The 26955-nt window shown below is 50.9% G+C and overlaps 3 protein-coding genes and 2 long non-coding RNA genes across 6 annotated transcripts; 2 read left to right on the forward strand and 3 right to left on the reverse strand.

Annotated features, from left to right (window-relative positions):
- The first annotated feature begins 2585 nt into the window (after window positions 1-2585).
- On the forward strand, window positions 2586-7752 carry RAB3A (RAB3A, member RAS oncogene family). 2 transcript variants are annotated; one of them, XM_019736950.3, is made up of 5 exons: window positions 2586-2745; window positions 3868-4095; window positions 5190-5308; window positions 5890-6014; window positions 6883-7752. In XM_019736950.3, exons 2-5 carry the CDS (start codon window positions 3868-3870, stop codon window positions 7071-7073), a joined length of 663 nt encoding a protein of 220 aa, XP_019592509.1. In that variant the 5' UTR covers window positions 2586-2745; the 3' UTR covers window positions 7074-7752. The 2 variants fall into 2 exon arrangements, with proteins under 2 accessions (XP_019592509.1, XP_088648511.1); XM_088792385.1 differs by lacking the exon at window positions 2586-2745 and adding an exon at window positions 3412-3562.
- Window positions 7753-7804: 52 nt separating this feature from the next.
- On the reverse strand, window positions 7805-11235 carry MPV17L2 (MPV17 mitochondrial inner membrane protein like 2). The gene is made up of 5 exons (XM_019736947.3): window positions 10650-11235; window positions 9752-9922; window positions 8956-9032; window positions 8688-8815; window positions 7805-8484 (listed from the first exon to the last, which is right to left on the reverse strand). Exons 1-5 carry the CDS (start codon window positions 10834-10836, stop codon window positions 8349-8351), a joined length of 699 nt encoding a protein of 232 aa, XP_019592506.2. The 5' UTR covers window positions 10837-11235; the 3' UTR covers window positions 7805-8348.
- Window positions 11236-14405: 3170 nt separating this feature from the next.
- Window positions 14406-19278, reverse strand: LOC148755239 (uncharacterized). The gene is made up of 2 exons (XR_016019008.1): window positions 18926-19278; window positions 14406-18828 (listed from the first exon to the last, which is right to left on the reverse strand). It is a non-coding gene; the product is annotated as an uncharacterized LOC148755239 (long non-coding RNA).
- Window positions 19279-21653: 2375 nt separating this feature from the next.
- IFI30 (IFI30 lysosomal thiol reductase) lies at window positions 21654-25052 on the reverse strand. The gene is made up of 7 exons (XM_019737087.2): window positions 24720-25052; window positions 23621-23803; window positions 23459-23533; window positions 23136-23228; window positions 22238-22390; window positions 22015-22068; window positions 21654-21931 (listed from the first exon to the last, which is right to left on the reverse strand). Exons 1-7 carry the CDS (start codon window positions 24828-24830, stop codon window positions 21869-21871), a joined length of 732 nt encoding a protein of 243 aa, XP_019592646.1. The 5' UTR covers window positions 24831-25052; the 3' UTR covers window positions 21654-21868.
- Window positions 25015-26323, forward strand: LOC141572690 (uncharacterized). The gene is made up of 2 exons (XR_012498055.1): window positions 25015-25153; window positions 25983-26323. It is a non-coding gene; the product is annotated as an uncharacterized LOC141572690 (long non-coding RNA).
- The last annotated feature ends 632 nt before the right edge of the window (window positions 26324-26955 follow it).

Raw genomic sequence — 26955 nt, forward strand, 5'->3', positions numbered from 1 at the left:
CCTTGGAACTTCCAGCCCTTGTGAAATGGTAGGGTGACTCTCAAGACTTCAGTCTGCCCTCTGTTAAGGGAGAAAATGTTGCCTGTGCCACCTGCTCACAGAACTGGAGAGGGGCCGTCCCTTGAGCTTGTTTAGTAAGATTCAGGGTCGTTGCATTTGCTGATCCCTCTGTTTGGAGCACGGTTTCCCCACTCTCCCTGTGGCCGGCTCCTTCTCCTCCTTCAGGTTCCTGCTCAAATGTCATTTCTTCAGAGAGGTCCTCCCTAAATTCCCTGGTCAAAGTCACCCTCTCTCCAATCATTCATTCATTCATTCATTCATTCATTCGTGTCATATCATCACAGGATACCTACTGTGTCATAGGTCTAGGTGCTCTCAGAGCTCTCAGATGGCTAATGGATAAAAACTTAATCATTTCTGATGTGTCAGGAAGGAGAAATATGGTGATGTGATAGGAGGTGACAGGGTGAAACTGAAGAAGGTGGGTGTTGATCGGAGACCTGAAGGGGATGAGAGAGCCAGGACCAGAGAGAGCTGGGGAAGCAGTGCTCCAGGCAGAGGGAACAGCAGGTGCAAGGGCTCTGAGGCAGGATCGCATCTGGAACCAGAGGAAGGAGTGTCTGACTGGAGGAGAAAGATGAGATGGGAGGTAGCTGGTGCGGACCTTGTGGGACCTGGGCTATGGGAAGGATTCTGGACTTTACTTTGAGTAGGACAGGACCTGGGAGGGTTTGGGGCCCTTCTCCGACCTGGCTCTGTCCACCCCCCTCCTCCCCTTCCCGCCTGCCACACAGAAGACCCCCAAACCATGCAGCCCCCCCTCCATGCAGCCATCCCTAATTCCAGAGCTGAATGCTGATTTTTAGCAGTAAAGGCCTTGAATTCTTTTGATGTTAAAATACAAGTTCCTCTGGGTAGAAGCTGGTGCACATTGCTGTGGGTTCCCCCCGGAAATGATCCCCTGGGGGAAAAAACAGGTATTTCCGAGTGCCACCCACACGGGGGAAAAACAGGTATTTGTGGGTGCCGGGAAGCCCAAAGCAAGCATTTGGGAGGTCAGGGAAGCAAGCGGTCCTGTACGTCCTGATCCTCCACCAGCTGTGCCCGGAGCCCCACCCAGAGCTGGAATTCAACTGCCAGTCTCCCCTTGGGGAGAGACTGGGGTGGATTTATTTTTATTTTTTATGTTTTTCTGAATTTCCCCAATTCTTCGCAGTGGGTTCGTGGTACTTTTATAGTCCGAATGGGGAAGAGGGACAAAAATGTTACCCTTAGAAAAAATGCAAGCAGAGGGAGGGACGACCTCACATTTCCAGGCGCTGGGAGCAGGCGTGGGTTGGAGGGACGGCCTCCAAGTGCAGTTATTCTGGTCTCTTCCGCGCCTCTGCAGCTGGCAGACTTTTTATAAACACGACGAGCCCCTCCCCCCCCCCGTTTCCTCTTGGGGCGCAATCAGAGGGATCAGGATTCTCCTGGGACCACGCGTACTCTGGGGACCGGAGGGAGTTGGGGGGCAGGGACCTGGTAGAGGAGCCAGGGTCTCGTTCTCCCACCGCGATTCTGACTTTTCCTACTCAAGATTTTTGGGAAAAAACGCTGGAGAATCTCAACCCCCAAAATCTCCTCTTTGAGTCTTGTTTCCCCAGGATGGAGGAGGGGGGTTTCGGCGGCCCTGTCTTTAATTCAGGAACCAGGGAGCGTTGAATTCTCTTTTAGCCTTGCATCTTTATTGTTAGGTCTCTAGGTATCGCTGTCACGCTCCCTGTTTCCGGGTGTCAGGCGACAGGTCGTTTCTCTGTCGTTGTTCCGCCTTTTCTTTGAATTTTTTTTTGTGGAAAATGGGGCGCAGGGAAGGGAGGGGTTCTTGGAGCGTCCATCAGCTCCTTTCCTTCTTTTCTGGGAATTGGTGGGGAGTGGTTGCCCTCTTGATGGCTATCTCTTCTTTCATCTCAGAAACAGGGTGGTGCATCTACCAGCCCGGCCCATTTTGGGGGTTTTATAGCTCAGAAATTGGTTTCTATAGACCCTTATTTCTTCTTTTTCTTCTTTTTGTACGTATTTATTTTGAGCCCCATAAATAGGGGTCATGGAGCAGCTCTCGACCTCTGTTCCTCTTTTCTGAAACTGGGAATAGGTCACAGAATTCTGGTTTGAGTGGGGGACACCGGAGTGTCCAACCTGAACAGGCGGGGGCGGGGAAGGGGAACGCCCCCTGAAGATCCCGGCTCAGCCTCAGCCTCAGCCTCTCGTCCCTTCAGTCACTAGGGAGCCACCATTGGACACAAGGAGGAAGGTGATAATTTTTGATTGGCTACTCGGCCCGTCGCTCGAGTGCTTAAGCCAGTGAGAGAATGACGCGCAGCCCCGCCTCCATGACACTGAGGAGAGGCGGAGCCGGAAAGCTATCCTCCCCCTCCTGCAACGTTCCCACCCGTTACTGGATACGCACGCTGGACCCCGCTCTATTTGTGCGTCAATCTGCGTGGGAGCCCCGCCCCTCCTGGTTCTGCGGGCATCAGTGGGCCATATCTCCATGCGCGGCTCCGCCCCAGGGTGGTGTCACGGCTGTATCTGCATGTGAGGCCCCGCCCCGCTCTTTGCAGGACGTCACCGCGGACTGCAGGGGCCTGAGCCGCTGCCACTGCCGCCGCTGCCGCGCAGCCCCACATCAGCTCATTGGGGCTAGACTCTGCTGCCAAAAAAGTCGCTGCCGCTAGAGTCACCACCGCATCGGTGCAAGGCAAGGTGAGCTCCCGGGCGGCCCGGTGCGCTCCCGCTGGGAGCACCTAAATAACCTTCATTTGACTGGTGGGCTGGCGGGGGTGGGAGACGAGGTTGGGGGTATTAAAGGGGGGAAGGATGCGGTGGTCGCGGGCCTGGGGAAAGATAGGGCTCTGGCTCCCCCACTTGTCCGATTCTCACCCCCCGTACCCCCCCACCCCCGGCTCTGCGGCGGAGGGGGAGGGGAGGCGAGTGCCTTGCGGGAAGCTGTGCGTGCGCGTGCGCGGGGTGTGCACACGCGTGTGCGCGCTCTCCTGTGCCGGCCGGTCTTTGTGTACCCTTGCGTGTGTTCCTGGGTATGTTCGTATAACCCCATAGGGACTGACCCAAGTGTGTGCCTGCTGCACGCGTGTGGAGGGAAACGCGTGGATTGTGTGTGTGCGTGCACAGTCGTGTGCATATGTGCACGGGGATACTTGACCGTGTGGGTGACGTGTACACGCCTGCATGGGTGGAGGGCGCCGTGCGCACGGGTAGGTTTCCACATTTGTATATGCGTGTCAGTGTGCAGACAGGTGTCTGCGTCTCTGTCCTGTGCGCCGTCTATTCGACCCTCATATGTGCACTCGCCTGTACGGGTGTGTGCCCTGCTGTGTGCACGTGAGCGTGCGCACGCTCCGCCCCTATCATGTGATGCAGCTGCCTCAGATTGAGCTCTGCCAGCCTGGGGGCCTGGGGGAAGAGGGGCTGCAGACGTCTGTGTATCCCCTCGTGGACCATCCACGTGTGTACGAGTCTGCACGTGCACTGGCTCTCGGTTCTGAGAAACAAATGATTGATGGTAGGTCCTGGCGGCAGTCGTAGGGTTTAGGGTTACAGCTGGATCTGGGGTGCAGGCCTGCTGGAGGGGGCTGCAGGGGTGTCCCCATCCCCATTGCTTTGAGCTCCTTCCTGAACCCCTCACCCCCACCTTTCAAGGTCATGCCCCGCCCTCTGCCTTGGGCTTCACAGTTAGTACTGGGGCTTCTGGTGGGATGAAGGTAATCTCAGCATGCTAGTCCCTCTCTGTGGCTCCGGTGTTCTCTACATCCTGAGCCTGGGAATGGCAGGGGACCCTTCACATTAGCCTGTGCCCTGCACCTTTAGATGGCGTCAGCCACAGACTCGCGCTATGGGCAGAAGGAGTCCTCGGACCAGAACTTCGATTACATGTTCAAGATCCTCATCATTGGCAACAGCAGCGTGGGCAAGACCTCCTTCCTTTTCCGCTATGCAGACGACTCCTTCACGCCCGCTTTCGTCAGCACTGTGGGCATTGACTTCAAGGTCAAGACCATCTACCGCAATGACAAGAGGATCAAGCTGCAGATCTGGGTGGGTCCAGCTGGGGAACTCCCAGCTCCATCATGCTCCCTTCCCAGAAAAGCAGCCCTAGCTTTGCCCATCTCATTCTTGTCTAGATTCATTCATTCATACACTGGGCATGTATCAGGTGCCTACTATATGCCAGAGGCACAGAAGAGAGCACCCCTGCTCCTCCATCAGAGCCTAATCAGTGCTCTCCAGGGCTGGGGGAGGAGACAACGCTGGGTCCTCTCCTACCTCGATATTGGCAGGAGCATGAATGGGCTTGGTGCCTCACTTCCCCCATCTGCAAGTTCTTCCATATGTCTGAGGTTTCACCAGATCTTGGTCCCCAAACTCATTGCCAGGTAGAGGCACAGGTACCTCCCCTAGGGTTGCCTGGCTACCTCCCCCAAACACCTCTCCCAACCACACAGAGGCCTGAGGGAGCCTGTTAGTTCCCAGCCCTCCCAGGGCTCCCATTTCATGCAGGGTAAAGCCGCATCTCTCCCTGGGCCTAGGAGACGCTGCCTGGTGTATCCTTGTGATATTTTCCCCCTGGTCTGTCTTCCTCCATCATCACCTTAGCCTCCTTATTGTTCCTCAAACATAGTAGGCGGTCCCACATCAGCATCTTTGCTCTGGCTGTGCCTTTTGCCTGGGTTGTCCTTCCCCTGATCTCCACATGTCTCCTACACTGCCCATGCCAGTCAGGCTTTATTTTCCTCCTTAATCCTTATTGCCCTCCGACAGAGTATTTTTTTCTTTTCACGTTTATTGTCTGTTTCCTGCACTGAGCTGTCAGTTCCACAGGGGCAGTGATTTTTGTCCACTTTGTTTACAGCTGTGTCCCCAGTGCCCAGTGCAGGGTGTGGCCAAGGGCAGTGTCCTATACACGTGTATTGATGAGAGGGAACAATTCTGCAGGTACTGAGCTCTGTAGGATGACTGAGCACCAGTTCTCAGTGCAGGCAGCTGGCTGGCTCTTCCTGACTTCCCGTGTCTCTGGGGGAAGCCCCTACTTCTCTCTGGGCCTTAGGGGGGCTGGACTGGACAATCGCAGAGCTCGTTTCCACTCTGTGGAGCTTACGTGTGTCCTCTCTCATCCTTCTCCTCTTCCATAGGACACGGCGGGGCAAGAACGGTACCGAACTATCACCACAGCCTACTACCGGGGTGCCATGGGCTTCATCCTCATGTACGACATCACCAACGAGGAGTCCTTCAATGCTGTGCAAGACTGGTGAGCACACACCTACCCCCTCTCAGACTGTGTTCTGAGCTGGGCTTGGGGCAAAGCCTGGGGCAAAGGCTGATGAGGGAGCCCCAGCCTCCGGGTAGAAATGTAAATGACAATATTGGGGTCCCAGACCTGCTATCAATCTATAATCATTAAAACACGGTGTCATTGGCTCAAAAATAACGGGAAGAAAAGGATTTCAGGTGGAAAAATGAAACTAGAAACATAGAAAAAAATCTAGAGGGGGGTGCAGAAAATATAAGGACAGTTTGCACAGGTTAAAGGGCATAAACATTTACATTTTCTGCCTAAAAAGAATCATAAATTTTAAGAAAAGTTCTGATTTTGCTGAAGGAGAAATTCTTCTCTCCAGAGACAGAGATCTGGGAAGGATGGGAGGCTGCTGGAAAAGTGGGGTTTCCAAATCAGGGAACTGCTGGAGCGGAGACACAGAGAGTGCTCTTGGCAGGACAGAGGCTGGAGGAAGAACTGAACCTGCTGTGTTCAAGGAATAATGAGTGGGGTGAGGAAGTGGAGCTCGGATCCTCCAAGCCCTAACCTGCCCCTGTGGCCCCCTCCTCCAGGTCGACCCAGATCAAGACCTACTCTTGGGACAATGCCCAGGTGCTGCTGGTGGGGAACAAGTGTGACATGGAGGATGAGCGGGTGGTGTCATCGGAACGCGGCCGGCAGCTGGCCGACCACCTTGGTGAGTGCCCAGTGGGGCTAGACACCTACCGGCTAGAAGAGGGACACTGAGGCCCTGAGAGAGGAGGGGACACACGCACGGTCTCTCAGCAAAGCCGGGATGGGGCCTGGATTCCAATCTAGACTATTTATATTTTCTGCAAGGTGGACCTTGATGGATGTGTATAATTCACTCTGCAGGAAGTTATTGATTCATTCTGATATCCTCACTGCCCAACTTTGTGTTGGGTGTTGTTGGGCCCACAAAAGGCCTCCAGTTTAGTGGGGGTAGAGAGAAAAGGACCTGGGCTGGGGGGAGTCCAGCGGAGAGCCAGGCTTTGCCTGGCATAAGTAAGGCTTCTTGGATGGGGGAGACACTGTACCTGGTACTTGAAGAAAGGGTGGTCCTTCAGGGAGAAGAAACAGTTTGGGCAAAGAGCCTATGAATGTTGGCAAATAGTCTTACATAGCTGCAACATGAGGCTCACTGGGTGGCTGATCACGTAAGGCCTGACCCTGTGAAGAGCTGGGACTATTCTGAGGGCAACAAGGAATGAGTGTGAAGGGGGCGGGGGGGGGGGGGGGGGGGGCATGGCCAGATCTGAGTGTCAGATGCCACCAGGGTCAGTGCATGGGGCTGGGCTGAGTGGTGGGGAAGAGAGGAGTGGATCTTGCCAGGGCCCTAGGGACAGTAAGAAGACAGTTTTAGGGTCAAGAAAGGAGTGCAAGAAATACAGGGCTGACTCAGTTCACTGTTACTTCCCCATGGGGCCTGCCAGTGCCTTTCTGGTATGGTCAGCACTGGGAATCGCCGGGTATTTCTGGCCTCAGAGGATCGTCTCTGGGAGTGGGGGGGCCCAGGGTCTCACCCCTCCCCTCCCTGACCGTAGGGTTCGAATTCTTTGAGGCAAGCGCCAAGGACAACATTAACGTCAAGCAGACCTTTGAGCGCCTGGTAGATGTCATCTGCGAGAAGATGTCTGAGTCGCTGGACACGGCCGACCCCGCGGTTACAGGCGCCAAGCAGGGCCCACAGCTCACGGACCAGCAGGCGCCTCCACACCAGGACTGCGCTTGTTGAGAGCTAGCTGGCCCATCCTGGTCCCCAGCCCTGCCTCCCCACCCCACCCCCTGTCCTCCCCCAGGCCTGACCTGGATGCCCCCCACCCCCGGCTGTGGGCGCGAGACCCCTGCCCCCGATTTAGCCCATCACCCTTATTTATTATTGTAGCTATTTATTTATTTATTTATTTATTGGAGATGTCCACTGGGGGCTCGGCACCTCACCCCTGTACATATAGCCCTGTCCCCCGCTCTGCCGTGGCGTGGCGTGGCGTGGCCCCTCGAACTTACCACTCACCCTCCTCTCCAGACCTCACCTTTTTAAAAATTCACCCCCCATCAATAGTTCTCGGTTTTTAAAGAGGGACCAGATGATACCCGAGGGCAGGGTGACTGGATGATGGGAGGTAGCCAAGCCTGCCAGACCCTTGGCTGTGACATGGGGGGCTGAGGCCATAGTGGAGTCTCAGCATGGACCACAGGGTGGGTCGGAACTGGGCAATGGCCCGCCTGGCTCCTGGACCCCCAAGGTTGTACCTTTTTTCTTGGAGGGGAGGCTGCTGTGGGTACTCAGCACCCTAGGACCCCCCATCCCCACCACCAGACCTATCTGATGTCATGAGTGTCAAATGTGCCCCCAGTCCCCCAGGAGATGTCATGACAACACTACACACACCCAATAAAGCAAATGGACAATGCTGTGTCCCTATGAGTGCCACCTTCCAGCACTGGCGTGGTCATCCACAAGACTTTCAATTACAGATAGAATTTAATCGTTTCCACAGTTCGTGACCAGAGCATGACACTGGCGCTGCCTAGCCCTGCCTAAGGCTCCAGATCCTGGGGGCCAACTCCAGGCCAGACCCTGCTCTGAGGGGATGGGTGATGTCCCCACCTTGGTTCCAGGGCCCAGAGCCCAGTCCACAGTAGTGCTGAGGGGTTGGGGCTTGGGACTGACTGGGTAGCTGGGGCCCAGTGCTGAGGATGGGATATCCTAGTCCCTGAGGCTCTGGGTGAGAAGGGCTGGGGGATGACTACCCAGCTTCATGGCTATGTTCCAGATGGGGAAATTGAGGCCTGGTAGTAGGCTTGGAAGGGGTATCCCAGCCAGATGCCCAGGAACGGGGGTGGGGCTGGGACTTGGCCTAGGACCCTAGCCTGGCCTGTTTCAGGCGCCCATTCCCCTTACTGCCCAGGCTGGTGGTCAGCTGGTGGTCATGCCCAGTCTGGCATCCGGTTGGGAGGCAGGGTAGCTCAGTCTGCATGATGCCCAGGGGCACTCAGCCAGGTGGCGTTAGGGTACCTGGGATCTGTCCTCACAAGAGGGTCTGGCCACATGCTGCATTGGTCCTTCAGGCTCCTCTTCACGGAGCCCTCCTCCACTTGACTGGGGGCTGAGGTCAGCCTCACTGGAAAGATGTGGCAGGGACCTGGCCAAGGTCCCATCAGATAGCTGAGAGGGGCTCGGTATTCATCCTGTTGGTGATCAGCTCCCCACCCACCCACTCCAGGGTGCAGGTTGTCAAGAGCACAGGAGGCTCCCACGCTGGAGGGTAGCTATACTGCCATGTGGGGCTCACATGTGTGGCCCCTGAGGAGTCCCCTGGGAACCTGATCCACCCACTGCGCTCACCGGTACTTCAGGTAGGAGAGGTATGTGTCCCAGCCCAGTGTCAGTCCGTTGATGTAGGTGACTCGGAATTGGGGGGGCACGAAGAGGAAGTTCACCAGCTGCGCAGCGGGCCACACGCACCAGTCAGCCTGTGGGGAGGTTCAGAGTACGGCAAGGGATGGGCCAAAGGGACCTGGGTGGGGCCTGATGGCTGCAAGGTGTGGGGCAGGATAGATGGAAGGGAGAGGGGAATGAACAGGATGGGAGGCGTTTGGGAGAGTACGCCTACCTTGTAGAATTCCCAGAATTTGTCCCGCAGCTCCTGGCAGCTCTGGTCCAGGGTCTGGCCCTCTAGGCAGCCAAGACCTGGGAAGGAAATGAGAGTGTCAGAGGCTGGTGAGTCCCAATAATGAAGTGGGCGGGACCCTGAGGGACAGTCTCCCAAGCTGAGGAACCAGGACATTTAAAAGCTTGGCAGTAGGAAGAGCGGTACAGTAGGGTGGCCGGTGTGAGGAAACAACACTGAGCAAGTAGGTCCCAGTGAGGGAGACAGACTACAAATAAACACATACCAGGAAGGATGGAGACACACCCTTCCTAAGGCTGAGGCTGTTTTATTATTACCAGTCCTGGGGGATGGGAAATGAGCAACTTTCTTCCCAGGGCTAAAAACTGGGATGACTGCACGCCATCAAACCCTAGTCTCACTCAGCCCCTCTTCCTTCAGCCTTAGGGCCTTTGCATGGGCTGTTCTGCTTCTCTGGCTGCTGGTTCCTATTTCAAGTCTCAGCTAAGTTCCTCTCCTTTAGGAAGCCCTCCCAACAACCGTCCGGGGCAGTCCCATCAGACAGACACTCTCCTCATCCCTCCTACATTTAGAACCGTTGTCTGTGATTCTGCCATTCACACCTACACCTGCCCCACTGGGTCTCTCCTGTCACCACTGTGACCCACACTCCAGTCCAGGGCCACCCACACAGGAGGTACATCAGAAATGTACCTCTGCATCCTTCTTAATACAAGTCTGGCTTTGTCCCTCCCAATCTATGAGGGTTTGTAAAGCCCAAGCTCATCGGGCTCCTTACCCAAGAAGTACCAGACACCCAGCATGGGAGAGGCCACCAGCTGGTCCACAAGGACCTTCCTGAGGATGTTTGGAAGGCCACGGAGGCCAGACGCAGGGAGCAGGTGGTCCAGCCAGAGGTACCAGTAGTGCAGGAAGGGACCCATGCTGCAGCCCACCGCAAACATGCTCGCTGAGGGTAATGCAAGAATCAGGGGGGCCACGTAAGTCCAGCAAACCCCTCAATCCACTCCCTCCCTGGCTAAGACCTGGGTAAGCCTGACACCCTCCCAGAGCCCACCCAGATATTCTTCCATTACCAGATCCACCGCCAGGCACTATTCCAGGGCTCCTTTTACATCTCACCTCAACCCTTCATCCTGCGAGGGTGTTCTACCTTTGCCCTGGTTTCCAGAGGAGAAAACCGAGGCACAGCGGGAAGGGAACTTTGGGGCCAGAATGCTCCCAGACTACTCCGGGTGCAGCCTCCCGAGCTCAGTGCTCGGTCCCTCAGTGCAGGAGGGAGGGAAGCGCCCGAGGGGGTGGGTGGTGACGAGACCCACAGGATTGGAATAGACAGAAAACGTTGGTATGGGAGGGGACGACTCAGAGGGTGGGAGTGTAGAGAAACCCAAGATAAGGGAGAGGACAGAGACCCGGGCTAGGACGAGATGGAGACCCGGAGAAGGAATAGGACAGAGATCTGGGGTGGGAGGAGGACAGGTTATAAACACGAGTGAGAGGGGAGACCCGGGGGCGGCTGTTAGGTTCTAGGGTGCACGCGGAGATCCAGGGTCCTGCCGAACACTAAAGCTACAGGTTAGGGGTCAGGCCCGCGGATCTGGTCTAGGGGTCTTCAAATCCGAGGTCAGGGTCAAAGGTTCTCCGGGGTTAAGGGCCAACAGCGCCCGTCAACTCACCTGAACGCCGCGGGTCGAACTTCTGGCCGGGCCGGGAGCGGATCTCCCAGGACTGGCGCACGCCGTCCCCGGTCGCCATAAGAACGCCGCAGCCCAGCGTGTTGGTGACGAGCAGCGCACGGCCTTGGAACAGTGGCTGCCCCGCTGCCCACAGGCCGCGCAGCCAGCGCCCACTGCCCGACGCCATCGCGTGCCAGGACCAGGAATCCGCGCGCCGGGGCACCGGGCCAGCGCCTACTAGTCATGCGTCCCCGCCGCGCCCGAAATGTCCGTCCCGCGCGGTGTTGGCCAATCGCTGACCGCTTGGCTCTCCACTTTGCCCACCCCCAAGAGGCATTAGCCAATTATAAAAAACCGGCATCCTATCTTTCGGCCAATCACTGAACAAAGCTACACACCGACGTTATGGGCCAATCACAAGTAAGCGTCACACTACACCACGCATGCCAGTTGCTGAAGTCCCGCCCATGCTTCCTCGCCTCTTTCTGCGCCAGCCTATGGGTAGCCATGGCCATTTTCTTACCAGCTCAGTGGCCAATGTCAGACCACCATTATGCCTGTCGTCCCGCCTCCCACGTTGAAATGGCCAATCTTAGCAAGTTAGCACACTTCTCTAGTATGTTTCCTGTGCAGGGGTCCTCGCCACTGTCAGAACAGAAACCAAGAGTGAAACGGTTTTGCAGAGAGAAAGATTTATTAAAGCGAAAGCTTGATGCACCAAGGGAGCTCACTCAGAAAGAGAATGGATGTGGCTCCCTCAGGTTTACAGATTCAGTGGTTTTATAGGTTCATGGTATTAGGGGACACTCCTTTCCTTTCCCTTCCCCAAAGTATGTTGAGGTGGATCCTGCACTGCACCTGCGCTGTGTACCTACCTGCTACTTCATGCATCGCAGGTCTCATTAGCATCCTAAATCTCTGCCTAGGGGAGTATTTCTTATTATCATAATGAGGAAAAGTTAATTATAGGACTGCTCTTTTAACTAATGTGCAAGCGTGATTTTAGCAACTTTCCCTGGGCCCGCTTATCTCTTCTGCGATTATGGTTCTGTCCGCTCATTGTTATTTATTGGCTAGGGGATGTGAGTCAAGGTTCTGCATGACTACATTATGTGACCACAGACTATATTCCCCACTAAGAGATTTTTATTCTTCTTAATCTTAAAGGGGTTGGGTCGAAGGTCTTATCTGAAACTACTTCGTGCTGATAGAGGGACTTTGTCAGGACCCTAAACCCAGGAGAAGTAGAAATCTCTGGCAACCTGATCCAAGGCTGGATACGCTCCTGAGCCTGGTATTTCATTGGTCAGGATTGGCTGGAACCCTTGCACGTGTTTCATGAAACTGGTGAAGGCTGGAAGAAACAAACTTGACAAGGAGGTTAAATAGACAAGGACCAAAGAGCAGCAATAGTAGGATAATTATTAAAGGCCTTAAAATGGGTAAAAACCAAATAAGGCTGTAGATGGCGCTCTTAACCATCGACCAGATTCTGTTAGGATTCTGTCTTGGTTATAGCGATGTAGCCTGGATGTTGGCTTATCGACAGGTCTATATACTTGTTTTGACTCTCCCTGAGTTGTTAATATAAGTGTAGCAGGTTTTATTAAAGACAGCGCAGATTACACCCCCTGCTCCGCCAGCAGATAGCTGGTCTATTGTCAAAGACTACATTTGCCAGTGAATTTAAGGAAGTTTGAAGGCCCTGGAGGGCTTCTTATGCTTGGAGGAAGTGCTTTTGCCTCTATAATCCAGTTTAGACCGACAACAGCATATTTTTTTTTTAAAGATTTTATTGGGGCAGGGGAACAGGACTTTATTGGGGAACAGTGTGTACTTCCAGGCCTTTTTTCCAAGTCAAGTTGTTGTCCTTTCAATCTTAGTTGTGGAGGGTGCCGTTCAGCTTCAAGTTGTTGTCCTTTCGGTCTTAGTTGTGGAGGGTGCAGCTCAGTTGCAGGTCTAGTTGCAGGGGGCGCAGCCCACCATCCCTTGCGGGAGTCAAAACCGGCCACCTTGTGGTTGAGAACCCGTGCTCCAACCAACCAAGCCATCCGGGAGGCAGCTCAGCTCAAGGTGCTGTGTTCAATTTTAGTTGCAGGGGGCACTGCCCACCATCCCTTGTGGGACTCGAGGAGTTGAACCGGCAGCCTTGTGGTTGAGAGCCCCTGGCCCATGTGGGAATCGAACTGGCAGCTTTCGGAGTTAGGAGCATGGAGCTCTAACCGCCTGAGCCACCGGGCCGGCCCTGCATATTTTGTTTTTTGAGATATATATATATATATATATATATATATATATATATATATATATATATATATATATATATATATATATATATATTTTTTTTTTTTTTTTTTTTTTTTTTTTTTACAAAACTGCTGCCATCTGTCAACCACTCCTCATCTGGGTTTCCCAAAGGGGTATCTTGTAGGTCCATTCAATTAGGGTTTTTACATAAGTGTGTTCTAAGACTTTGCTTGTAGCTGAGGGAAGCACAGTGGCAGGGTTTAAAGTCTGACATGCCCTTAAAGTAAGGTCCAGAGTCTCTAGCAATAGAGCCTGGTATTGAGTAAGCTTCCCTCCAGTTAGCCAGGATGTCCCTTTACTTCTAACATGTCCTGGATCTGATGAGGTGTAAAGACTTTGAGAGGTTGTCCCAAAGTCAGTTTGGGGGCCTCCCTGACTGTGAGGGCCATGGCCACTATGGCTCTGAGGCCATCCTTGGGCCATAGGTCCAGTTGTTTTGAAAAATAGGACACTGGTCTCTGCACAGCTCCCAATCTTTGGGTTAGAAGATTGGCCTAGTCTTTTGTGTACATAAAGGGAAAAAGGCTTTTTTTTTTTTTTAAATCTGGAAGCCCCAAAGTAGGGGCTCGTCCTAATTCAGCCTCTTACATTCTCATAAGCCTGCTAACCAGTTTTGTTCCATTGGAGAGGCTCCCAATTTAGACAATAACTTGTGGCCAGTTAAAGGAATGGGACACTCAGGAACATTTAGGAAAGGAGTTATAATCTTAGACCCAGTATCATAAATAAAGGAAAAGTAAATTGTCTTACCTTAGGCTGGCCCTCTATTCCCGTCACTGTGCAGTTAGTATTAGAGAGGCCCAATGGGCTGGACAGAGTAGGCGGCTCCAATATCTAACAAAATGTACTTTTTCTACCTGGCATATTGAGGGTGACCGAGGCTCCGCTGTTATGATGGCAATGGATCTTTCTGGAACTGGAGCCGGTCAAGTGCTCTGGCCTCCTCAGTTGGAGGAAGTGGTTTTCTCAACCCAGAGGCTAGCCATGAGGGGGAAGGACTTAAGAGGTCCCTTCTTTTTGCAGTATGCACATTGATTGTGCCTCAGTCGCAATGGCACCATCTGGGGTGTGTGTGTGTGGGTGCATCCTGGCCTGAAAGTTCTCTATTGTCTGGGGTCACTTTGAGGTGGTCTCCAGGTTATTGCAGCCAATATTTATCCCTTCCTTTTTTTTTTCTCCCCTTTTTTTCCTCTCTTGCTCTTTTTAGCCTTCTCCGACCAGTCCTGACTATTAAAAACCTTGAAGGCTTCTGACACCAAAGCAGCCTGCGGGGTCTAGGGTCCCGCTTCCAACTTCTGGAGCTTCTTCTGAATATTTGGCACAACCTGAGTTATGAAATGTATATCCAGGAGTGTCTGGCCCTCATCAGACTTTGGGTATATGTTAGTATATTTTCTAAAGGATTCAGAGAGCCAGTTAAGATATATAGCCACATTTCATCCTTGCAAACAGTTTTGTTTTTTTTAAAGTGTTTTTCCAGGACCCATCAGCTTTCAGTCAAGTAGTTGTTTCGATCTAGTTGTGAAGGGTGCAGCTCACAGTGGCCCATATAGGGATCGAACTGGCAACCTTGTTGTTTAAGAGCACCGCGCTCTAACCAATTAAGCTAACCGGCAAGGCCCCCCCCCTTTTCTTTTTTGAACAAGGTTGTCTAGGCCCAGTCTATGGATGGTTTTACCCTATTGTCATATTCTAAGGTTTGAGGCATAAGACGTGCAAGGTAGTTCCTCTGGCATGGCAGCTCTGGCTCCATTTTAAAGTGGCTCCTTTTATGTTATTGTTTAGTTTCTTCCTTTTGATCAAGATCTTGCTTTGAAAGCATTGCTCATTAATCTTCAGAACGCCACTAATCAGTTTTTAAAGGCAGCATTGGTCTTCCGTTGTCAGGATGGCTCATTTTGAGTATGTCATGCTAACGTCAGTCCCTCCTGGATTCCCAGTAATTCATGTCCCACTTAGGAGGGAAAGTAGTCTTCTAGCAGCCGTAGGCCACATTTAAGCAATGAGAGTGCCAGCACAGAGGCCATCATCGTTTTTTTGGGTTTTTTTTTTTCAAATTTGTATTTATATTTGTACTAGTTTTTCCACCTATATCCAGAATACACCAACTGGATTCCTTTTGGTACCTTTGCACAGGTTGGAAGGTTTCTTAGTGTTTCTGTTTGTTTGTTTTTCCCCTTAACAAACAAAATGTTAAGTCCAATTTAAAGACTAGATCTGAACCAAGAGACAATACTTAAAGGCTGAGGGCAGTTATCTGTATTTATACTCATTTGGCTTGTGCCCAGATTTTATCTAGTTTCAACTCTAGTTTACCAGAGGTGCTTTATCCAAGTACAACAGAGCAAACCCCATCTTGCTTAGCTAGGATATAGTCAAGAGCAATTTTATAATCTAATATTGCTGTGGTGGTCATTGCAATACCTGTCCAAGGAAAGTATTCTTTTAAATCTGGTACCTTTATTGGGGCTGATATCACAAGGCATTAAACATCCAAGAGTCGTTACCTTTAAATTCAGTCACATATGGATTTGTTGAGTCTCTGAAATTTTGTATCTTAGAGTTTCAGGTTTTTTTTTTCCCTCATGAACTTTTCTGAAGATGAAACATCATGGTAAAAACAATAATTGTCTGCAAATGACTAAATACTTAAAAATGACATAGTTAAAGATCTAGTGAGAGTTTACACATATATATACATATAAATAATGTAATTGACTCAGTTATCTGTTCCAGTATTAGTTTAACTATATATGAAAATTTTTTCAACAACAGCATATCTCTGTCTCATACCTTTCTTTACCAAAAATATATATCTTATTTTTCACATACAGTCATTTAGTAGTTTTATAAAACCTGTAGCTCTTTTATAAATTTTGGCAAGGAAACTTATATAGCAGTTCACATTTTTAAAAAGTCCACTTTTTCTTCAGTCTCTGTGGGCAATGTTTTGATTCGTTACTGGGCGTTTACATTTAAAGGACATGATAAATGTCATAACTTTCAGTGACAGAAAAACTGTAAATTTTCTAACATTTATATTAACATAGCTATCTAATGTAATCAAAGGTTAAGTATCATTTATTTGGCAATGCTTACCATGTCATTTAACGTATTTAATAGGCCTAATTATTATTATTATTGTTGTTGTTTTTGTTGTTTTATAAAGAGATGAAACAGGTCTTTGAGGTGTTTTAGGGATCCTTCTGAAAAACTCCAAAGTTCTTAAAAATCTCAAGAAAATGACTCCCTTTAAATTTTGAATCTTGGGAAGTTTGTCAAACATACTTGATCAAAAAGTTCATATCGGGGGGGCCAGCCCAGTGGCTCAGGGGGTTGGAGCTCCATATGGGGGGGGAAGCCTGGTGGCTCAGGGGGTTGGAGCTCCATATGGGGGGGGCAGCCTGGTGGCTCAGGGGGTTGGAGCTCCATGCTCCTAACTCCGAAGGCTGCCTGTTCGATTCCCACATGGGCCAGTGGGCTCTCAACCACAAGGTTGCCAGTTCAATTCCTTGACTCCCACAATGGATGGTGGGCTGTGCCCCCTGCAACTAGCAACGGCAACTGGACCTGGAGCTGAGCTGCGCCCTCCACAGCTAAGACTGAAAGGATAACAACTTGAAGCTGAACGGCACCCTCCACAACTAACATTGAAAGGACAACAACTTGACTTAGAAAAAAGGCCTGGAAGTACACACTGTTCCCCAATAAAGTCCTGTTCCCCTTCCCCAATAAAATCTTAAAAAAAAAAGTATATACCTTATTCCTTTATTACCAAAAATAGATAGTTTCTTTCCATCTTAATTAGAATTTTTAACTCTTAGAAACCTTGATTACTAACAAGTAAGCAACTAGTACTCTTCAGATTGGCAAACTTATGAATATATTTCATAAACTCTAGAAGCATATAGGCTTTTGTTGGCAATATATTTACAATTTTTTAGAAACATTTTTAATAAAGTACAAGACATATTCACCAACAGCTTCTAATTTATCTTTCAGCTTTTCTGAAATAAAAACCCAAAAGTAGGGCCGGCCTGGTGGCTCAGGTGGTTGGAGCACCGAGGTCGCCAGTTCGATTCCCACATGGCCCAGTGAGCTGCGCCCTCTACAGCTACGATCGTGAACAACAGCTCTCCCTGGAGCTGGGCTGCCACGGTGCTGCCAAGAGCAGCGAGCAGACTGCCTCAGTCTCAGGGAGAGCAAGGCTTATAAAACCAGCATGTCCTATGCGTAGGAGCGTGTCCACTGAGAAAGAGTGGGGGGTGGGGAGGTGGAATAAGAGGGGGGCGGAGCCAAAAGTAAGTGAACTCAGACTTATCTAATAATTAATGTTTTAGCATTTTATGTTATTTTGAAATATCTAGACATTCAATAATTTTTATCACTTAACTTAGTAAAACTCTAAGGTTTCAAGTTACCAAAAGAATTTGGGAAACCACGTTTAAGCATGAAAATATAACATTATTATTACTGAAAAGTTTTATTAACAACCTTTTATTTTTGCTATATCTTTATTTTTAAATAACTATGAGATTTCAAAGTCAATTATTAACCAAGCTATTTTCCTGACAAATTTTGTAACAAAGGTAATAAGAGTTTATTTTCTAAACCTGGGTGAAACAAAAGATGCCATATTTAATGTCAATAACTCTAAAAGTCATGTCCATTTAACTAAAGCTTCAGCCAGCCTTAGTATCAAATATTTTCCTAGATCACATGATTCTGAAAAGTACTTGGGTCAGTTTCTATTTATTTATTTATTTATTTATTTATTTATTTATTTATGTAAGTGCTTAATGTTTTCAAGCCAATTAAACATTATAAACGAGTAATACCATCCAGAGGCAAAAATACTATATCATATATAAAACACAGACAAACACAGACATCAGAGATCATACACATAGACAAAATTATTAATAATTGTAGAGAGGACTTAAGATTTTCCATTTGTCCTTGACAGTTTTAGGGAGGTTGGGCAAAGGGGGGTGTCCATCTTGTGAGATTAGCTGCTTGTGTTTTTAAAAGTACCTTTCTCCTCCCCCCCTTCAGTTATTTCAGCCTCAGGCAATAGTGGCTGTTTATGTTTCTGGTTATATCTGTAAAAACCTGAAAGTTACTGAGAGAAAAATCTTGTAAGACTTAATTCTGCCAAGTTTCTGAACAGAGAGTTGATGTCCAATTATAAGTGGACCAAGAGGCAGGTGGACTCCCCTACGTTTAGCACTTAAAATTTGTTGAATCGTCCCTGGTCCCAAAGAGTTTGTTCCCAAAGGGGCAGATGAAATCTGTGGAGGTAGAAAGAGTTAGGACACCTAAGTAATGCTGGCCCACGGCACTTTGCCAGAGAAAGATGAGGGACCCCAAAGGTTTCTTGAAACTTTTGTACCGGATGAAGTCGTGAAAACAAGTCAAAAGATGTCTGATGAGACAAACGAAAGAGTTGGTGGGGGTGTGTGTGGGGGGATCAACAACAAAAGCCTCTGCCAGGACTTGGAAGAGTTCCAGGGATAATGAATGTAAAACAGATGACCAGAGTTGTGTCGTGAAAGTCGAATACACAGATTGCAAAAATCTCAACCCCAGAAAGAAGTCAGTAATCAAGAAAAATAATCAGACGACTTGAAAGCCGCCGGAGGGAGGGAATGAGAAAGGTGGGGAACAGAGATATATGGCTAGATCAAAGCCAGACCAGGGGTAGGGCCACTACAGAAGCAAGCACTGGGTCTCTAAGGGGGACACCCCTTCTTACCTAGGCAAAGAGTGTGCACCCTAACAACAGGGCCTCAGAAGTTAACCAGGACGTCCGGATAGTCAAGGGAAAGGGGAAGTGAAACCAAGACTCCAAGGCACAGGAACCAGGATCTGGCTGACCGGAAGAGGGGGAAAGAAAGAAAAGTCAGAGATATGGAAAGAATTGAGGGAGGAGAAATCAAGTTCCGAGAGGCCGGGGTAAAATGACTCACCGAGTCCAAAGAGCGAGACGTTTAGCACGGAAAAGTCTGGAAAATGAGTCCCCTCTAAGGTAGCCAGGAATGTTATTGTCGTGGGGGTCCTTGCCCCTCTCAGGATAGAAATCAAGAGGGTGGGCGAAACAGTTTTGCAGAAAGGTTTATTAAAGCGAGAGCTTGGTGCACCCAGAGAACACGCTCGGAAAGAGAATGAATGTGGCTCCCTCAGATTTACAGGTACAGCGGTTTTATAGGCTCTTGGGATTAGGGGCCACCCCTCCCCTTTCCCACCCCAAAGTATGTTGAGGTGGGTCCTGCACTGCGCCTGCGCCGTGTACCTACCTGCTGCTTCATGCATCGCAGGTCTTATTAGCATCTTAAATCTCCGCCTAAGGGAGCGTATTTTAGTGATAGTGAGGAAAAGTTAACTATAGGACAGCTCTGTTAACTAATGTGCATGCGCAACTTTAGAAGATTTCCCTGGGCCCACTGATCCCTCCTGCGATTATGACTCTGTCCCCTCGTTGTTGCTTATTGACCAGGGGATGTGGCTCAGGTTGTTTTCCCCAGTTGAAGGTTGTTTTCCCCAGCTGTTTTCTACCCTACGTGAACACCAACTACAAGTACACCAGATTTCCAAATTTTCGCGGAATTACTGAGAGGAGTCCGACCTGTGGCCGTGACAGCTACCGGGGTGCAAGCATAATCCCACAAAAACTCACAGAAGTGGGGGCGGGGCTACAGTTCCCCTGCGCACAGTCCCGTCAGAGCCAAGTCCAGACATTGATTTTGATCCTGACTTTAGCTGGGCACCTGACCTCAGTTCCAGAATAATAATAATAATAATAATAATAATAATGATAGGCATTGTTCTTGGCACACAATGTACATTAACTTATTTCACAGCAACTCTGCTACTGCTCAAATAATTATATTCCCATGTTACTTCCTGCGTTCCTATAGGGAAAATGTGAATTTCAACGGAAACCTATGCATCACCTCTAGGAACAGGGTGTCACAAACTACAGAAACAATGGGCCAAATCCTGTCAACTGCCTGTTTTTGTGAGGCCCACTAGCTAAGAGTGTTTCTTACAGTTTTTCATTGGTCAAGAAAAAACAAAATAATCTGAGGGATGTGAAAATTCTATGAAATTCAAGTCTGTGTCCTTAAATAAAGCTTTGTTGGAACATAGCCATGTCCATTTGTTTCTGTATCATTTACTCTTTCACTACAATGAGTAGTTGCAACAAAAACTATGGCCTACAAAAACTAAACTATTTATTATATGGCACTTTACCAAAAAAAGAAAAAAAAATTTGCCCTGTATTACAGGACCCCTTTCAGGATTTTCTGGTTCTGCTTCTATGGGAACTTTTTATAAACTCTGTAGTTATAACTGATAACAGCAAAAAAATAATTTTTGCCTATAGACATGCAAATGAATTCTGCCAAGCGGAAACTCCCCTGCAATTATTTTTTGCCTTACCACGTTCATTTTAATATTCCTGATTTGTCTGTTCTTTGGATCCCCTTTGAAATGGTAACACCTGACCAGTGATCATTAATAATGAGTTAACACTAATTTTTAACATGTGTTCATTTTTATATCTGTATGAGTCATGACTTTATCTTTTTGGGGGACAGGTATCCTTCAGCACTGCCTATTGCTGTCAAGTACCTCAGCCTGGTAAAGTACCTCAGACTTTAGATTTTACTGCATCTTGGTGAAAAACCTCCAACATGGTTAAAAAGTCAAATTATGATTCATGGGACTGAGTCAGGTAAACTTTGTCAACAACCATGTTCAAGAAACCAAGTTTCATTTTTGGGAGCCAGTGTTTACAGAGTCCTCACAGGAAAACTGGCTCATACTGGACTTAAAGGCAGTCTTCCAGGTCAGTCCTGGCCCACCAGACCCTTAGAGTCTTTTGGGGACAGCAAGAAGAGAGCAATTTGCTAAGAGGCATAGATACTGTAGGTGAAATTTAGTGGAGTTTCTCACTTCGAGTTAGCCAATGATAAAGGCTTTTCTTTTTTAAATTTTATTTATTTAATTATTTTTCAATTACAGTTGACATTCAATAATATTTTATATTAGTTTCAGGTATACAGCACAGTGGTTAGTCATTTCTATCATTTATGAATTGATTCTGATAAGCCTAGTACCCACCTGGCACCATACAGTTATTACAATATTATTGACTATGTTCCCTATGCTATGCTGCACTTGACTTCCCCGTGACTGTTTTATAAACACCGATTTTTACTTCTTAATCCCTTCACTTTTTTCATCCAGCCCCCGCAATCCACCTCCCATCTGGCAACTATCAATTTGTTCTCTGTATTTATGAGTCTGTTTCTGTTGATAGAGGCTTTTCAAAGTCAAACCTGAGAGTCCTTACAGAAACTTCCCTCAAAGCAAACTGAACACCTGCTGTTCCTGTGTAAATTATCAGGGCAAACTCAATGAGGCCTGCTGAGGAAGGTCTTTCTCTGAGATTCTTTTTAACAAAAAGGACAAGGTAAATATTATTCAGCTATAGAAAAGGAAGGAAATCCTGCTATTTGGGACAACATGGAGGAACCTGGAGAACATTACGCTGAGTGAAATAAGACAGAGAAGGACAAATACTGGATGATCGATCTCACTTATATGTGAAATCTAAAAAAAATCAAATTCAGAAACAGAAGAATGGCGGTTGCCAGGGGCTGGGGAGTTGGGGAAATGAAGAGATAGATGTCACAACATCCAGAAGGGTTTATTAAACTAGTTTCACAGTAGCACCATTCTCACTAAGGCAAGATTCTTGATCTTGGGGCAAAATGTTGTTTGGGCTTCACAGAATGCATGTTATCCAGATGACAAGCCATAGCTGCTGAGCTGATATCAGAAAAAAATGGGGGCAGATGGGATCTCTATCTTCCTCCATCAGTTCCCTCCAAGGGCAACGGCTGTCACTTGAGGCAGACGTCCCTGCGGGATCTGGCCAGGAGTGGGCAGACATCTGGTTTCTCACCCTGGAGGAGACAGCCATGAGTTGGGATCCTGAAAGGAGACCCTATCCCACCCGCTGAATCCCTCTGTTGCCCGTCCAGCTTACCTGGTACAACTCACACACGAGGGTTAGGAGCTGGCTCATATCTTCCAAGGGTTTCTGCACAAAGCAAGACAGGAGGTCACAAGTGCTACCTGCCCTGACCAACCCCTGCCTGGCCCAGAAGGGGCTGCAAATGGCCAGTGCCTTCTGCGTCCCAGACTGGTGGGCACATCCATCACCCTGGTCCCTGTCCAGAGGCTGAGCTGAGGGCTACAAGGGTTCTTACCCCATTGACGACGACCCAAGGAACATACTCGTGGGGTGGCTGCAGAGCATCCGTAAGCTGGGCATTCATGTGCAAGAGCTGCATGCCACGGTCCCCCAGTGCACATTCCATGATGGTGTCGGAGGACACTTTTGGGGCATAGAGCTGCAGGCACTGAGGGCAGAGGGAGGCCAGTGAGCCTCAACTTCCTCCCTGCTATCTCCCCAATAACCCCCTACTGGTCCCCCAAGCAAACTTTCTGATGCCTCACTGGCAACAGGGGACAGTTGGGGACACAGTGAGGCAGCAGGTGCTTCATAGATGCCTGAGCGGAGGCTCCTGAGGCAGGGGCTCGGGCTGCTCCTACCTCCCATATGACCAGCTCCTGAGCCCTACATTTTCCTCAGAGCTTCCATCAGTGCTGTTCCCTCCACCAGGGACACCTATCCTCCAGCTTCCTCAGCATCTCCTGAGGGCTCCCTCCTCTGCCCTCCTCCAGCCCCACTGTGGCTCTGAAGGGTTTGGGGATGTCTCAGGATGAGGCCTCCTGGGTGGCCCAAATGTTTGATGAATGATTAAATGATCAGGGCAGATGAGTCACTCCTTTGGGAGTTTTTCTAATTGTCCAAGGAGGCAGACAGGCCTGTCCTGTCACCCCCACACCCCAGAGGAGGATCATTATGTGTCCCTGCTCATCTGAGCCCAGTTCAGTGGCTCCTCCTAGAGAAACCCCCCCCCCCACATCTACCCACACCTTCCCCAAAAGATTTTCCTTTCCTTGATTCAGAGATTGAGTCTATGAGGGGAAGAGCGTTTTCCTGGGGCTATACAGTCAGGGCCAGGATTTCAACCTAGGTCTGTCTGGGGTCAGGGAAGGCCAGGGTCCCCACATCCAGGCCAAGTAAGAGGCGTCACTCACTGGCTTCAGATTGTTCTCCATGTCATCCAGTTCCTCTATGCAGACAATGGTCAGGAAAGCCGCATTCTTCTCCAGCTGGTCCAACAGGCAGGCCTGGGGGTGGGGATGGGCAAGCAAGGATGTGAGGGGGGCCCAGAGCACCCCAAGACCACTCTGGGAATAATCACAGGGGTCCACTAATGAAGCAGTGAATGAAGTCGTGATTAAATGGAGGCACATGGGCAGGAGATGGAGCTGGTTCCAATCCCCTCTGAGCCTGGATTTCACCCTCCTTACCACCTGCAGCTTTCCCGGCCCCCACGAGGGACCCTGGGGCCACTTACTTCGACCTTGTTAAACTTGCACTCCTCTTCCCCGTGCTGGCACGTGAACTCCCACTTGCCACTGACATTCTGTTCCTGCAAGGCAATGGGGTGGATGCTAGCCAGTCTGCTGGGTGCCCCCAAACCGTGGCCCGTTCCTCAGTTTCCCAGCTGCCCAAGTACCTTGGCATTTCCATAGGGCACCAGTGTGACATTGAGGATCTCCAGGACCATCAGCCACGTCGGGAAGAGCTCTCGGACCAGGAAATACCGGCAGCCAGGGCACAGTGCCTCGTAGTAGAGGCTCACATTGACAGGTGGGGAGTTGAACTTCTGGAGGGGCACCTTTAGGCACAGGTCACCGGCCTGTGCAGGAGGAAGGGGTGTGAAGTGAGGGCAGCCCTGCTTGGTTCGCTTGTAGAGAGGGGGCCACAAATAGTAGGTGGTGCTCTATCCCGCACTCCTGACTCTGAGGCTTTACCGAGTCCCTGAATTTGTCAGCAAAACATGTGACAGACTTGCAAACAGTAGGCACTTAATTTAGACACAGCTCTTGCTTTCCTCCAGGTGAGGTGAAACTCCTGGATCAGGGGAACTGTATAGAGTAAGGATTCAGGGCAAACACATTTCTGGTCCCTGACCTCAGTCCTGCCTTCTTGGGAGGTGCATACCACAGGAGACTAATGCGTGCTCATTTGTTGCCACTTCATGCCCAAAGCCTTGGCCTTACACCAGTGCTGACTCCTCTTCCTCTCAACAGGCTCACGTGAACCCCACCCAAGCCCACTGAGGAGGTGGCACCTAATAAGTGCTGACTTCCGGCTTCAGCTGAGGGGTGGCAGGCACCCAAATCTGTGAGCAAGTCTTTCAGTCTCTGGGGCCTGTGGTTGCTCCTCAAAGAAACACTCAAGTTCTTCCCTGGCTAAAGGGCACCCTAATGGGAGCAGGTGCCAGGGGCAGGCTTGTCTGGTCTTTCCCTGACCTCCAAGAGGAGACCCCGATTCCCACCCCAGAGGTACACAGTAGGTCTCAAATGCACCCTCGGGCGGGGCGGGTGGGGACGTGGTGGGAATAGCCGAGCGTCTTAGCCCCAAATGGGAAAGCGAAAGGAATCCGAGACTGTGGCCACAGTGCCTGGGGTTACACAGGGGAGGTTCTGGAACCAACAGCGCGCGTTCCCTCCAGACCCCCGGCAGCCTTGGTTAGGTCTGGGAAAGAGTATGAGCCGCCTGCCCGCGCGGCGTGGTCCCCACCGGCCCGCCCGCCGCGGCGCGGGTCGTACCTTGCAGGGGGCCGCCCCCTCGGGGCGCGTATCCAGCGGGGATGTACCTGCCGCCGTGGGGATCAGCAGCAGCAGCGCCGGTAGGAACGGCAGGAGTGGAGACCAAGTCATCCTGGGGTGGGTACCGGGGCGACGGCGGGAGCAGCGCCGGGGGGGAGGAAGCGGCCTTTAACCGCGCGGTGGCCCTGCCCCCAGGCCGGACCCGCCTCCCTGGCTCACGTCCTTCGGGGCTGGCTAGCGTCTCTGGGTGTTGGCACTTCTCTCTCTGGGTCTCCTTTTCCAACTCCCTCACCCCCACCCGGTGCTGGGCCAGCAATCACCCGGCCGCCGGGCGGTTCAGAGGTACCTCCCCCGACACACACCTCGTCCCAGCAATCAGCCCCGCCCAGTCATGTGAGGCTGGGACCAGAGCGCCTGGAGAGGACGCGAAGCAGGTACTTCAGAGACAGAGACACAGAGACCAAAGGAGACGGAAGGGTCTCGCGCCACCGACACCTTTAGGGCGGTCAGGGTGATCTAGCCCCCGTCTCTAGCTTGGGGACTCCGTGCACTAACGGGGCGATTCCCGTCTGGGTGTGGGCACCGACTGCACAGCCCGGCCCGGTCCCCCTGGCCTGGCCGGGGACGCCACTCATTCCCAACCCAACTCGCCTGCCCCTCGCCCCCGCCCCCTCTCTGCTCCCCAGCCGGGACGCTTGGTCCCGCAGGGCTGACTCAGGCTTGGCCACAGCTGGCCCAGAAAGCAGAAGCCAGAGAGGGAAGGGCGCTCACTTCTCTTGGCCCCCAACCCCTGCCTGTGGGGGAGGGGAGAGAGGAAAGCTGGAGAATCTTCTTTCCGACCGTTCCAGGCTGGGGAGGGGTACACCCCGGCCCCCAGCGTGCTCCCTTGGGGGGAGAGAAGCCAGGGGTTGGAGCAGTAATTACCAGAAGCCTGTACTAGGTCCATGGGGAGGGGGAAGGGGTTGGGGGTGACCGTGTAGGAGCTAAACCAGCAGAGTCAGCCAGACCCGGTTGGCTCCAGGACTGTGCCGGGTACCTCAAGTGATGGAGTCTGTTTATCAGTCTGTAAAATGGGAGAACAGCGAGGGTTGGGGAATGAAGTCACATGGAGGGCTTAGAGGCAGAGGTTGAATTGCTCCAGGCGGGGGGTGGGGGTGGTGCAGCTGGGCTGTGAGCCTGGCAGTGCCCGCAGACAGAAGAGCCTGGATAAAGCTTGGAGGATGAGGGTGTTGGGGGAATCACCAAGACCCCCACACTTTGCAGGACCTCAAATGCCAGGCGGGACACAGGATTGGATCCCACAGGAGGAAATGGCCACACCTGGACCAGAACACAGCTGAATCCCCAGCACCACAGCCCATGTCACCCTCCAGTCTGAGGAAGGCCCAGCCTGAGCATCCACACTCAACAGCAGTTTGGGAGCCCAGCTTTCCCTCAAGTCCACAGGGCTGGATGATCCCCCCACACCATCCCTCTGGACCCTTCACAAAATCCATTTCCTTCCTGAATCCTCTGCAAATCAAAGAAACAAAGCTTTGGGAGCTAGTGGAGAGCTCTCCCTGTGCAGGGTAGGATGAAAGAAATAATAAATATAATTGCTACAATTCCGGATGGATTCATACATGTAACCCACCCATTTGATCATAGGACTCTCAGAGACATTTAGTTGGGGGCCTAGGTAGCAACTATTGACCCCACTTGGTAAGAGGAAATTCAGGATTGGAAAGGGGTGGTGACTTTCCGAAGGAAAACCCAGCTGACAGTTGAGCGTAGGCACTGGCCAGAGGCGTCCTGGGCTGCTACCTTTCACCCCTAAGTTCAACCAGCTGGGGTCAGGGGACTGCGGTCACCTTTATTCTGTGAGTGCCCATGCAGTGGATGAATGACAGAGGAGAGAACATTTAGGTTGCAGTTATGTGGTACCTCCTGACTGGGCACAGAACAGGGACAGTACCTGGGAAGGCTGGGGGGGGGGGAGGAGCGGTATCTGAGGTCAGGCAGGCAGTTCCTGTGACTCAGAGAGCCCAGTGGGCGAACCAGGTTGGTGGCCTGGATGCCCCACGTATGTTGGACCCTGACCGGTGCTACATGGTGTGGGGAGGGCCAAAGGAAAGGGATCTCAGAGGTAGGGGATGGTGAACAGTCTAGGTCAAAGACACGGAGGACCCAGCCCAGTATCCCCTGGGACCTGGCAGCCTGAGTGTCAGGGATAGGTGTGAAAGGGTCAGAGGAGTCA

This window comes from Rhinolophus sinicus, chromosome 15 (genome assembly GCF_057876585.1).
Source record: "Rhinolophus sinicus isolate RSI-liver-muscle chromosome 15, RSI-T2T, whole genome shotgun sequence".
Classification (NCBI taxonomy): domain Eukaryota; kingdom Metazoa; phylum Chordata; class Mammalia; order Chiroptera; family Rhinolophidae; genus Rhinolophus; species Rhinolophus sinicus.